General features: G+C 35.1%; 1 protein-coding gene across 7 annotated transcripts in view; it reads left to right on the top strand.

Moving 5' to 3' along the window:
• The window catches only part of ULK4 (unc-51 like kinase 4), a 627,906-nt gene that overhangs the window by 200,331 nt on the left and 414,925 nt on the right, over positions 1–12,650 (top strand). For all 7 annotated transcript variants that reach the window (XM_031940060.1, XM_031940061.1, XM_031940057.1 and 4 more), the window contains exons 25-26: positions 7,367–7,418; positions 7,521–7,615. In XM_031940060.1, the coding sequence (XP_031795920.1) occupies positions 7,367–7,418; positions 7,521–7,615 (147 nt within the window). The remainder of the gene's footprint in view (positions 1–7,366; positions 7,419–7,520; positions 7,616–12,650) is intronic.

The raw sequence follows: 12,650 nt of genomic DNA on the forward strand, positions 1-12,650 counted from the left end.
GTATGAGGATGTATTCTGATGGAAGTGGATACCTTCGACAAAGAGAAGATCTAACTCAGTTTCAATTGATCAATGATGGATAGAATCAGCTACATCCAGAAAAGGAATACTGGGAAATGAATGTGGACTACTTGCATTTTTCTTTTTCTTCCCAGGTTGTTTTTACCTTCTGAATCCAATTCTTCTTGTACAATGAGAGAACTGTACGGATCTGCACACATATATTGTGTCTAGGATATACTTTAACATATTTAACATAATATAAAACTGCCTGCTATCTAGGGGAGGGGGTGGAAAGAGGGAGGGAAGGGAAAAGTTGGAACAGAAGTTAGTGCAAAGAACAATGTTATAAAAATTATCCATATGTTATGTCAATAAAAAGTATAATTAAAAAAAAGGAAATTGAACAAGCCATAAGTGAGCTCCCTAAGAAAAATGCCAAAGGACCAGATGAATTTACAAGTTAATTCTACCATATATTTTAGGAACAATAATTCCAATATTTTATCCTCTATTTGGATATTTGTCCTTTTATGACACAAACATGGTTTTAATAGCTAAACCATGAAAAGCTAAAACAGAAAGAAAACTATAGACCAATTTCTGTAATCAATATTGATATAAAAATTTTAAATAAAATGTGTAGCTAAGACATTACAGAAATATATGACAAAGATCATATACTATGATCAGGTGGGCTTTACTAAGCACACTAAGAATGGGGTAGGCTTAGTAAAGAATGAAGGGATGATGTAGTATTAGGAAACTTTCAGCATAATTACAAAACCAATAGAAACCATATGATTATCTCAATAGGTGTATAAAAAGCTTTTGACAAAATACAACACTCATTCCAATGAAAAACACTAGAGAGCATAGGAATAAAGGGAGCTTTCCTTAACACGTTAAACAGTATCTATCTAATGCTAGGGACAAACCTTATCTGTAATGGGGATAAAATTTGAAGTCTTTCCAGAAAGATCAGGAGTGAAGCAAAAATGTCCATTATCAATACTATTATTCAATATTGTACTAGAAATACTAGTTCTAGTAATAAGACAAAAAAAAAGAAATTGAAGGAAAATAGACATTGAGGAAACTCAACTATCACTTTTTGCAAATGATATGATCTTAGAGAACCCTAGAGAATCCACTAAAACCTAGCTGAAATAATAATTTCAAGAGAGTTGTAAGATATAAAATAAATCCATGTAAATCATTAGCATTTCTATATGCTATATACTAATAAAAGTCAACAGGAAAACATAGAAAGAGAAATTCTTTTTAAAGTAAGTGCAGACAATATAAACTACTTGGGAGTCTTATCTGCCAAGACAAACTCAGAGATTATATGAATATAATTACATAATTCTTTTCCACATGATTATATAAATATTAATTGCTCATGGGTAGGCCCAGCCAATATAAGAAAAATGACAGTTCTAAGTTAATTTACTTGTTTAATGCAATACTAATGAAACTATTAAAGAGTTACTTTATAGAAAGAGAGAATAGTAGAGAAAATAGTAACAAAATTCATTTGGAAGAACAAAAGATCAAGAATATCAAGGGAATCAATGAAAAAAAGGTTAAAGAAGAAGTAGCAATATCAGAACTAAAAGAGTATTGCAAAGCAGTAATCATCAAAACAATTTGGTACTGATGAGGAAATAGAGTGATGGTCCACTGGAATAGATCTCTTATACAATAAGCAATAGTAAATGACCATAGTAAAAATAATATTTAATAAACCTAAATATCTATAGTTTTGGAGTAAGAACTCAAAATTTGACAAAAATTCCTTGGAAAACTAAAAACTGGTTTGGCAAAAACTAGGCATACACCAACATTTTATACTGTTTACAAAAAAAAAAAAAAAAGACGTAAAGGGTGATATAAATAAATGGGGAGAGCTTGGGAAATGTTCCTATCATGTCTATGGATAAGAAGAAAATTTAGTACCAAACTTGAAATAGAGAAAATTATAAGAATTAAAATAGATAATTTTGAATATATAAAATTAAAAAAAAAACTTTTGCACAAACAAAATTAATGCTGTCAAAATTAAAAAGAAAACAGAAAATGGGGGAGATTTCATAAAAGATTTCTCTGATAAAGTCCTCACTTCTCAAGTATAGAAGGAACTAAACCAAATTTGTAAAAAACAAGAAGCATTTCCCAGGTGATAATCAAATGATATAAACAGGAAGTTTTCAGAAGAGGAAATCAAAACTATCAATAGTTACATATAAAGTGTTTTAAATCCCTGTTGATTAGAAAAATACAAATTTAGACAACTCAGAAATGCCATCACATATTTATCAGGGTAGCTGACATGATAGAAAAACAGCAAATGCTGGAAAGGATGTTGAAAAAATAGGGTCAGTAATACATTGGTAGTAGAGGTACAAATTGATTCAACCATTCTAGAGAACAATTTGGAATTATGTCCAAAGAGCTATAAAACAGTACATACATTTTGACTCAGCAATATCACTGCTAGGTCTAAATCCCAAAAGCATCAAAAGGAAGAGAAAAGGACCTATTTTTGTAAAAATATTTAATGCAACTCTTTTTGTGGTGATAAAGAATTGGAAATTGATGGGATGGCATCCATTGGAGAACAATTGGACAAATCGTGTATGATTATGATAAGATATTTGCAACTCAAAATTAAAAAAAATTGTTATAAATTTTTAAAATGTACTTGGGAAATATTTTTAAAAATAAGAAAAAATAATTTTAAAAAAGTGTAAGCATGAATTCTCCCTTTTCAGTTACTTTTATTAAGTCCTGGATTCAGGAAAGGAGGAACAGAAATTATGCTTTCAATGTGGCTGTTTTTTTGCTGGAATCTTTACTATGAATGTTCCTTTCAAACCAAAGTCTCTCAGCCCAGATCCCTGGCTGTCTCTGTTCCTTTCTCTAGCCCTCCAAAAATGAGTCTCCCATCTTCCAAGTTCATCCTCCTCTACTTGTTATTTAAAGTATCCCATTGCTCCTCTTCACACATTCCAAATTCAGCCTGACTGGCCCAATAACAGCAGTTCCTGAGCTCAGGGTTCATATGCATCTTTGCCTTTCAAAAGCTTTCTCTGACCCCTGCAGTGCACCAACTAGCGTCTTGTCATCTGTGCAGAACCATTACAAAGCCCCTAAGTTCTCTCAACTTCTCTTTTTCAAATTACATTAATTTCACTTATGTTTTGTAAAACATAAGTTCCTTACCAGTGAAAATTGTTTAATTTTAGCCTTGCATTCTTAGCACCTCGCATTGTGCCTGGCACATAGTAGGTACTTAATAATTGTTTGTTTAGTTGCATTTAATGGATAACTGTACAATAAAATATTAGAAGGCAAGTCATGTAAGTTTAGTTCTTGAGGTTTTGAATTAGGTTATGTTGGTTAATAAGAGATTTTGACATTGTGAATATATTTTGGGGGCATAATGTTGTACTACATTGTGTTCATCGTGACCGACCTTTTCACAATGTTGCTTGATTAATGAGCTAGAAAAGACCCCTTGGATTATTTGCACTTCATCTTCTGTTTTGATTAGTTCACAAGTGGCTGATGGTTGACAGAAAATTAACTTGTGGTTTTTACTTGGATCCAACAGAAAAATTCAACAATATTGATGTTTTGAGGAAAAATGAAATTCCTACCTCTAATCAGAAAGGCTAAGTTTTAAATTAAAAGAAAGAGAAAAAACATTCTTCTAATTCCACATAACTTTAATAGCTACAAATCATATGATAGATTCTTACAAATGATGATTATAAATGTAAATAATTATCAGCAACAACAATCAAAATGCTTTTCCCAAGTGCTGCCTTGCAAAGGTCAAATAAAGATGATAACCCTATTTATTGGGGGCAGTTAGTGGCAGGCTTTCTTTTTCTCTGATTTTCAGTGAATTGCTTTCTTCTTTCAGCAAATGTCTGTTGAGCACCTCCCATGTGCTGTGCCCTATTCTAGACCTCGAGGGGAAACAGATTCGTGAGAATCTTTGATTACAAGAAGCCTACAAAGTAATAGGGAAGATCAAATATGTATATAGATGATAAATAGATAAGGAATACAGTTTAAGGTTATTGAGGAGTGGAATACGTGGTTTAATAAAAAGTCTGCTGCTCAGGAGGGACCTTATTTTTTTCCCCTGCTCTGATATTTCCTGGTTATAGGACTCTGAGAAAGTCACTTAACACTGCCAGTCTCATTTTCCTCATCTCTACAATGGGTAGGATGATATTTAGAGTTCCTACCTCATGGGAGCACTTGTCAAACTTGAAGCTGTATAAATGTGAGCTCTTGTTAACACGTCTGCCTCCTTCACCACTGGGATATCCAAGTGAGCCCAGCAGAGCATCAGGGTTGGGCAGGCTCCATGCCCAGGTCAACCTGGGTGCCAGCCCTGCCAGCTGGTCCTGAAGTCAGAATTGGAGGCCTGGCCTCTACACTTCCCAGCTCGAGGATGCTGGGAAAACACAGGGCTTCCAGGAGATGGAAAGGCTTTTATTATCCAGCGCTCAAAGATGCAAATGTTCAACAAGTTCCCCAGATGTGGGTCCTTGTCATATTTTGTTATTACCAATTCCTATATTAGGGGTTCATGGATGAGGGTTAGTGGAGAACATGGTTTGATGAGGAGAAGATAGGAATCCAAGGCAGAGTGAGCACCCACAGAGAGCAGATGACGGGTGAGCTTTTACAGGGAGTCATCCATTGGGTGCCTTGGGGACGGGGAGGTGAAGGGCTGCTGTTGGGAAGGGTCACCAGCTGCGGCCTGGTCGTGACTACACGTGGCAAAGCGGTTTTTTTCTGAACTTTTTGGCTCCCGAAAGGAGGCTGATGGGAGTTACTGTGCTTATCTCAGGGAATATGTTGTATAAAGCCCTGCCATCTTGGAATTAATAAGCTCTGTTGGATGTGGTACCAGAACAACTGGGATTAACAGTACAACTGAAGAGTGTGGTTGGAGCTCTAGGTCTGAGAAGGTCCCAGAGCTCTCTGCCTTCTCTTGACTGACATAGCAGGACAGGGAAAATAGGGAATGTGGCAAAAGAAGTCAGGAGCTTCAGCATGAGAACTCTGGAGGCAGCATCCCAGTGTTTCAGGAGATATCTGGAGCTTTCTTGTTACGGGGCACTGGTGGAAAAACCTTGACCATGTCACATATAAACATGCCACTGGGTGACCATTGGGTTTTCAGGATGAAAAAGCCTCTCCTTTGGCTAGGACCCTGAGCTAGATGCTAGGGATATGAGGAGAAACCTCTGCCTCCACTCAAGCAGGGTATACCACAGGCAATATGCCAAAATCCCAGTGGCTGTTCAGTCTTATTCCCTCTGACAGCTAGCTCCGTCTCCTCATCCTTGTGACCCGTCCGGGTGCCTACAGCTGTATGTGTCAGAGACAGGAGTTAAATCCAAGCCTTTCTGACTCCACCATATGCTCAGAATTGCATCCACTGAGTTGGTATGGTGTGGATAGGAATAATAAACTTATTTTTAAAAAGAAGTAACCCAAACTATAAAATAACTCACAAAGTTACCATATAATCATGAAAAATATTATTTCCCTGTTGGATCAATGATTGTATTAGTCTATAATATTAGACCATTATTTATAACATTAGTCTATAACATGCTTTATCACTTATTAGGTTATCACATCAGAAAAAGATAAAGCCTGAAATTATCATATATAAACTCTCACCATTATTTACAGCATACTTTTCTCTTAGCTCCTAAACTTTAACTTAGTGAAATATAATGGATGGTAAAACAAATTGTGGAGAGGATTGCTCCCTTACTGGCAACTAGAAATCAGTAGCATGTCCTTTGTATCACGTTTGAAAGTCACATCCTGGTGTAAAAATGAAATCAGAAGAGTGGAAATAAATTAAAGGACAGAGGAGCATTAGGAAGAACAGTTTAGCATTTACTCATCCCTAATCATTAATATTTCATCCTCCCAGCTTCTCAGTGGGGCCACTGAAGAATATTTTGGTACCTGGGGCATAATACTGGGTCACTTTGGAAGCTTCTCAAAAGCTGGTGGGAATATTCACTGCATCTCCTTCCTTTTCGCAGCTTTCTTGTAAGGGTGCCAGAGATGGGTTTTTGTTTTCCCTGAATTTTTTAATGATCCTGTTTAAGGTGAACAGAGAGCATCAGAGGAGAGCTTCAGTACTTGTTTCTCAGGCTATTTCTTGTCAGCGGCGTAATTAGAGCAGCCTCCCTGGTTCTCTGCACCTTCTATCCTGTACTCAGTCAGCCCTGCATCCCTCACTTTGGGGTACAGGCAGAAAAACCCTGCCGAGCCATTCTCCCCAAATCCTGCCGGTCCTAGTCATAAGTCCCACATAGCTATTCTCTTTAGTTGGCCCTGATCTGGAAATCCTTCCAGTCAAGCAAACTTCTGTTTTTAATTCCTGCCTCTGATTCCCAAACCTAAAATATCCTTTCCCTTTCTCCTTCCAAAGTTAAAACTCACTTGCCCCTTGAGCAATACAGCCTGCCTGTGTTCAGCTTCTTGTTCCTTGGTCCCAGAAACTTTGGGAGCTCATGTTCATAATTCTCTCTAACCTCATTAGCTTTAAGGTTTATGATTTCCATTTATGCATCATATCTTTATCTTACCCATTCCTAGCTCCATGATTGATTTTTAAAACAATCTATACTACCTAGTACTCAAGTCTGCATATGGTGGACAATCAATAAACACTGTCTGACTGAATGTACTGATTTTGAGAAATCGAGTCTCAAATGTATTCTCACTTCTGCTTGATGTTATCTCTTTGGGAATATCGGCTTTAATCTTCATTTATGACTTCTGCCCATATGCTTATTCCCTTAACTTAGATTCATAGCTCTCAGTATGTTCGAGAAAGATCTGGCGGCCACAAATCTGACTTTTGTATAAGTGGAATCATACGTTACATAGTTTAATGGCTAATCATTAAGTTAGATTTTTATATTATGTAAATATTCTTCCATTTACTACTTTTGAGTTTTTTCCAACTTTACACTTATACTCGGTCTACTTTAATATTTTATATAAAATATATGTAACTATAAATATATGTAAAATGTGCAAATATGTATAAATATGCAAGTAATGATCCTGGATATTTATGTATGTATAATGGGGATGTATATATGTGTGTCTGTGACTATATATGTGTAATTGGTCCTGGCAGTATAGCAGTATTGATCTAAATGTTTAGCTATGTGGATAGCACTTAATGTCATAAATGAATTGTTTAATAAAGAAGAACAGTGGTTCTTTATGCTTAGCAATAATCACTTGTATTTTGGACGCTATATTTATGTCAATTTAAAAATTATTTTTATTTTTACAGAATCATATTAAGTCCATAGACTCAGGAGAAACCAATATAGATGGAGCTATAGGTAATATTTCCTAAGTCCATTTTTACCTCTTCATTTAAAGTATTTTGGCATTATGTTTTGTATCATAATAACAAAATCTTGCAATGATCATTTTATTCCTAGGTCCTACAGCATCAGAAGAATTGATCAAGATTACTTTATTAGCTTTTGAAGCAGTAACACAACATCCAGTCTTGCTGACACATTTTCGCTCTACGGTCAGTTCTGCTAAATTTTTTTTGGGGGGGGGGTTGTAGAATATTATTTAATTCTTTATTACAAATTATGCAAATCAGTGCAGTTTCTATTTCCACACTTTCACAATGCTGTCTCTTGAAGCAGTTACTCTAAAGCTTTGTGTAGTCTGGAACATAGTGGTATTTTAGAAAAATTATTAGTCTGTTCATTGAGTAAGTTCTTCATAATGCAGGATTTCCAAGTAACATATTGATAAATTAGCATTGTTCTTAAATAATAAATGTTTTACTGTGTTAAGGGTTATACTGGAATTCAAGACAGAACTTTTGCAATTAATTCCACAAACATTTATTGAGTCCTTGCTAAGACATTGTTCTAGGTACTAGTGAGGAAAAAATGAGTCAGCCATGTTCCTCGCCTCAGAGAGCTTATGGGAGACCTTTTACTTTGGCCATTTCTTATAGCTCCCTTTCTCCCCAAAGCCCATGAAGAGAAGCTGTTCTGCTGGGATGTCTGATATCAGACACTAAGAGTATGCCTTGGGCTAAACCAGTTTTTCTGTTTCTCTGTCTAGTTCCAGCTGAGATCTACAGAACCAGGGGGAATGGAAGATATCCAGTGGGATGGTAACTGGATCAGAACCCTTGGGTCCAGATTAGATTTAAGTTGGATCCAGTTTAAGTTCTACCCCTCCCCCTTCCTTTATCTGGTGCCTCCTGAAAGTTAGTTCTCTTTACTTGCGTTATAGGAGTATGTCACTATCTTTTCCTGGGCCTCTGGTTTTACTTCTTCAAAATGGAGATGATGACATTTTTATTGCCATGTTTTAAAATGAAGAAAGCTCATAATAATCTTTAAATAGCATATATATATCCATACATTAAGAGTGCTGTCAAACAGGCTTTTCTTCCCAAGTTTAATTATTATAATTTTCATGATTTTCATGACAGGTTAGTAGAGGACCTGGGCACAGGGTCCTTTGCTGACACATGTTCGCTCTTTGAGCCTGGGAATGACACTTAAGGGTTTGGGCATCAAGCGACCTCTCCAAGATGGATTTTGGGGAGGAGTTTTGCTACAAGTTTTCTTCATCTGGTATTTCCTTCTGTCTGGGACAGCAGAGTCCGATGCCTAACCCTGTTTCTGTAATTGGGAAGAGTTATTTTTGAAATATGGAAAATTATCACCAACCTTCCTTGATCATTTGCATAGCAATCTTTTCCTCTTTCTTCCAGTGAAGCTTTAGTTACCCAGTTATGATCTTAAATCTGTTTCCTTAATGAAAAAATGTCCTGAATTTAATGAGTTAAGTTGGAAGATCTTTCAGTAACTGTCTTCCATTTAACTTGAAGCTTAATTAGTTTATTACCAGATGAAGAGACTCTGGCATACTAATTATTTGATATACAGCCTTGCATTATTGTGGAGAAAACTGTTGCTTCATCTTACATGATGCATACAAAATATTTTTAGAATGCTGTAACTCATGGGATATCGTCTAATTACCTCTTCAGGATCATGACTAGAATCCAAGAATATAAATACACTGTAGTGGATATAGGAGCATAGTAAGTACCGTTTGAAAAGCTAAAGTAAACCATATTAAAGAATCCAAAGAAATACTTCATTATACAGAAAAATAGCTTTTATATTGACCAAAAGTGTTTCTCTCATATTGGTCTTAGATTTCAGGATAGTTTAATTATATAAAGCTGGTAACAATTAGTGTTTTAAAGAGCACTGAAACGTATCAGACTGTTTTTGTTTTTAGTGAAAAGGATGACTATTAGTTTTTTTAAAAGGAGCACAAAATATATGATTTCCATATTAGGAGTGTTGGACAAATATATCCCAAATGCATTTCTACAGTAGCTTAAGAATTAACTAAGTCCTGATGTGTTTATTACTTGTTTCTGAAGAATTTAGTTTTTGACAGTCTACTATTAGATATTTCCTTATGCCATGGTTTCAGTTTTAATCTGCAAAGGGATAAATAAGATCTTTGTTATTTATTGAAATATTCATTAATTTGTAGATAATCCCCAATTTTATTTATATTTGACTTATATATACCCATTACATACAAATGTCTACTCTTCCTCTATCAATCAGGCCTGGCCTCAGGTCTTCAGCCTTAGTTTTATCATCCAATCTTCCCTCTCAAGGGCTATTTCTTCTTTCTGTTTTACTTTTTGCTTTACAGTACTCACCTGAGCATTGATGATCAAGTTTAAGTCTTAATTTAATTTTAAAGACAGCTTCATTTTACTCCAGTCTTCATTTATATATACATGGACCTGACTTTTATTATATAATTAAATTTAAGGTCCTTTCATGGTGAGGAGAAGCAGAACAACAAAAAGAATTGGGGGATGGGGGCATCTGTTTTACCTTTTGACTGTAATTAGCAAGCCAGATTGTTCTAAAAAGTGACTCTTGGAGTTCCAATCCATTGAAGCTTTTTGCCTCTAAACTTCCAATCCTCCTTACGTCTTCCCTTGTGCTCCCTCAGCACCATTCTGTTCCAGAGTCCCTTCCCATAAGATCTGTTGTCAGTGGTTTGAAACAGAGGCCCAAGTGCCTTTGCAATGGGAATTTAGCCTTCTAAGATGGAATTCTAAACTCATTTTCTTATAGAAACTTGATGTCCTTGTTCTGTGGTGCTTTTGGTAGGGTAGATCATGGATCATAGATCAATTACAGGATTTTAGAGCTGGGTGTCCCTTTAATTATTATCAGAATTTTTAACTTCCATGAGGACAGAAATCCTATGCTCTGCAAATAGAAGGTGCTTAATAATTATTTCTTGAACTGAATTAATTCTAGTCTAACTGCCTGCCTACCTCCTCCTGTATAATTAAGATACTGAGGCCCACACAATTAAGTGATTTGCCCAAAGTCAAAAACCTAATTAGGAGCAGAGCCAGTACTATCTTTGAGGTCTATATGAAGCACTGAATTGACTTTTGTTTACAGACATCCTGGAAAATGCAGTCAAATTTTGAACAATTACCTTAGGAAAAAACTTTTTGAATATAACCCCTAGTTATATTAGGGACATAATCAAAATCTCAACCTTTTGTAGGTATTGAAAGTGGGAATCTAATACTATGAAAAAATCAGTAGATTGATTATCAAAACTAAATTGGTTTTAGTTTAGTTTAATAATAAACTATTAAAAATAGAATTGGTAATATTGTGCACATTTATTTTTGTCAAATTCAGGTCATAGCCATTGGAGGAGCCTTTTCCTAAAATGATCCTTTCACTATTATTAATAGTCTCAAAAGAAACTTAAAAGAAATGAGGCTCCTTTATCATTATTTAAAAGAAGGAATTGGAAGAACAGGATTGTGATAGGTGATGTCTTTGAGTCTTGCCATGTTTAGTCTGTAAACCTTTGCTTTGTGTCATTAAAATTATATATTTTAAGACATGATTAATAGCTATCTCAAAAGTTGAATTAATTTATTTCAGCTATATTTTATTATTTGATAAATTATCCCATTGACACTTGATAATTTAAACTGTGCCAATCTAAACACTGCCTTGTAGTTATTTATAGATGAGCATGCTTCTATTTAAGAAACTATGAATCAAGAACTCCAATCTTCTGATCTCCATATCAGTGGGTTTTGATCATTATTCTTCTTACGTTTGTTTATAAATGGATTCTTGTTTTTCTGTGTACTTGAACTTTCTTAGTTTATGTTCACCCTAAGGACCTTCTTTTTGTGACAGTCATCTGGAAGATACATTGCCCAACTCATTTGAACCTTTTCCATAATTCTACAAATTGATAAAGTAAAAACAAAAAATTTGAGAAATGATTGAAACTTGACATTATATTTTCCTCTTTAATTCTACCCAAAACTTGTCCTAAATGCTGTCCAAATCGTGGTAGCAATCCAACAGATGATGATTGAAGTTCAATCATCATCTGTTGGATTGCTACCATGATTCCTGGTTACCTCTCCTTCCTAGTTTTTTGAGGGATTAGGAGGAAGGAAACACCTGAGTTCTTATGCAGATAGAAAATAGAAACCCAATTAGATTAGAACTCTGAATACAAGTAATAGAGATTGACAGCAGCAATAGAGTAGCTTGAAAGAAAAGGCAAAGTTGAGTATGATCTGGCTGTATAAAAGCAAAACCTCTTAGAAAAAATGGTAAAAATATTGTGTTATATAAATGAGATGCAGAGGAAGAATAGACACTGAGGCATTGGGTGGAGGGAGGGCTCATAATTCTGAAAACCTACCCACATCGGGAATGAGTTAAATAGGTAACACTATATATATACTGGAAAGTTTAGCACCCTCCAAAATCTATAAAGAAATAAGGAGGCAGAGGGATATGCAAAGGTTTGGAGAAGAAGACAAGGGAGGGATCCATGGGTGGGGGGAAGTTAAGTAATAACAAGACAAGGAGCAAAATTAAAGCAGAAGTATGAGAAAAGTATACTTGATTAATTTTACTTCCTCACAGTAACATCCCACCAAGATAATAGAAAAATTTAAGTGGCTACTGAGTGTAACATTTTTTAAAATGTCATTTTGACACAGTTAAAATTGTACTGTTCTACAAACATGGTGGACTGAGTCTTAGGTTAAACTCAAAGATCAATTAAAAGTTTGTTATTAGCAAAGTTTTCCAAAATATTTTTCTTTCAGATAGTTATAGGTTGACACTTATACAACATAAATCTGTGCATATAATTCTTCTCTCTCCCTTGTCTATCCTTATCCCTACATTAAAAAAAAAGTATTTCCATGTAGTATAAACCATGAAGAGTTGACACTGTCATAGAAGATTAAATTCTACATCTATTTTTCATATTGTTGTTGACATTTGCATAATCTTGCATCACAGAGACATCAGATTTTAGATCAAATGGAACCATACATATGTGTAGCCCAATTTTATTTTTTGATGCCTCGGGAAATTTAGGCCCCAGATTTTTAAGTGACATGGTCCAAATTACACAGATAGTTAGGGAAAGACCTCAACTTTTAGATTCCTAAGCCTGTATTCTTTTGCTCATTGCTTTTCTTG

This window comes from Sarcophilus harrisii, chromosome 5 (assembly GCF_902635505.1).
Source record: "Sarcophilus harrisii chromosome 5, mSarHar1.11, whole genome shotgun sequence".
NCBI lineage: Eukaryota > Metazoa > Chordata > Mammalia > Dasyuromorphia > Dasyuridae > Sarcophilus > Sarcophilus harrisii.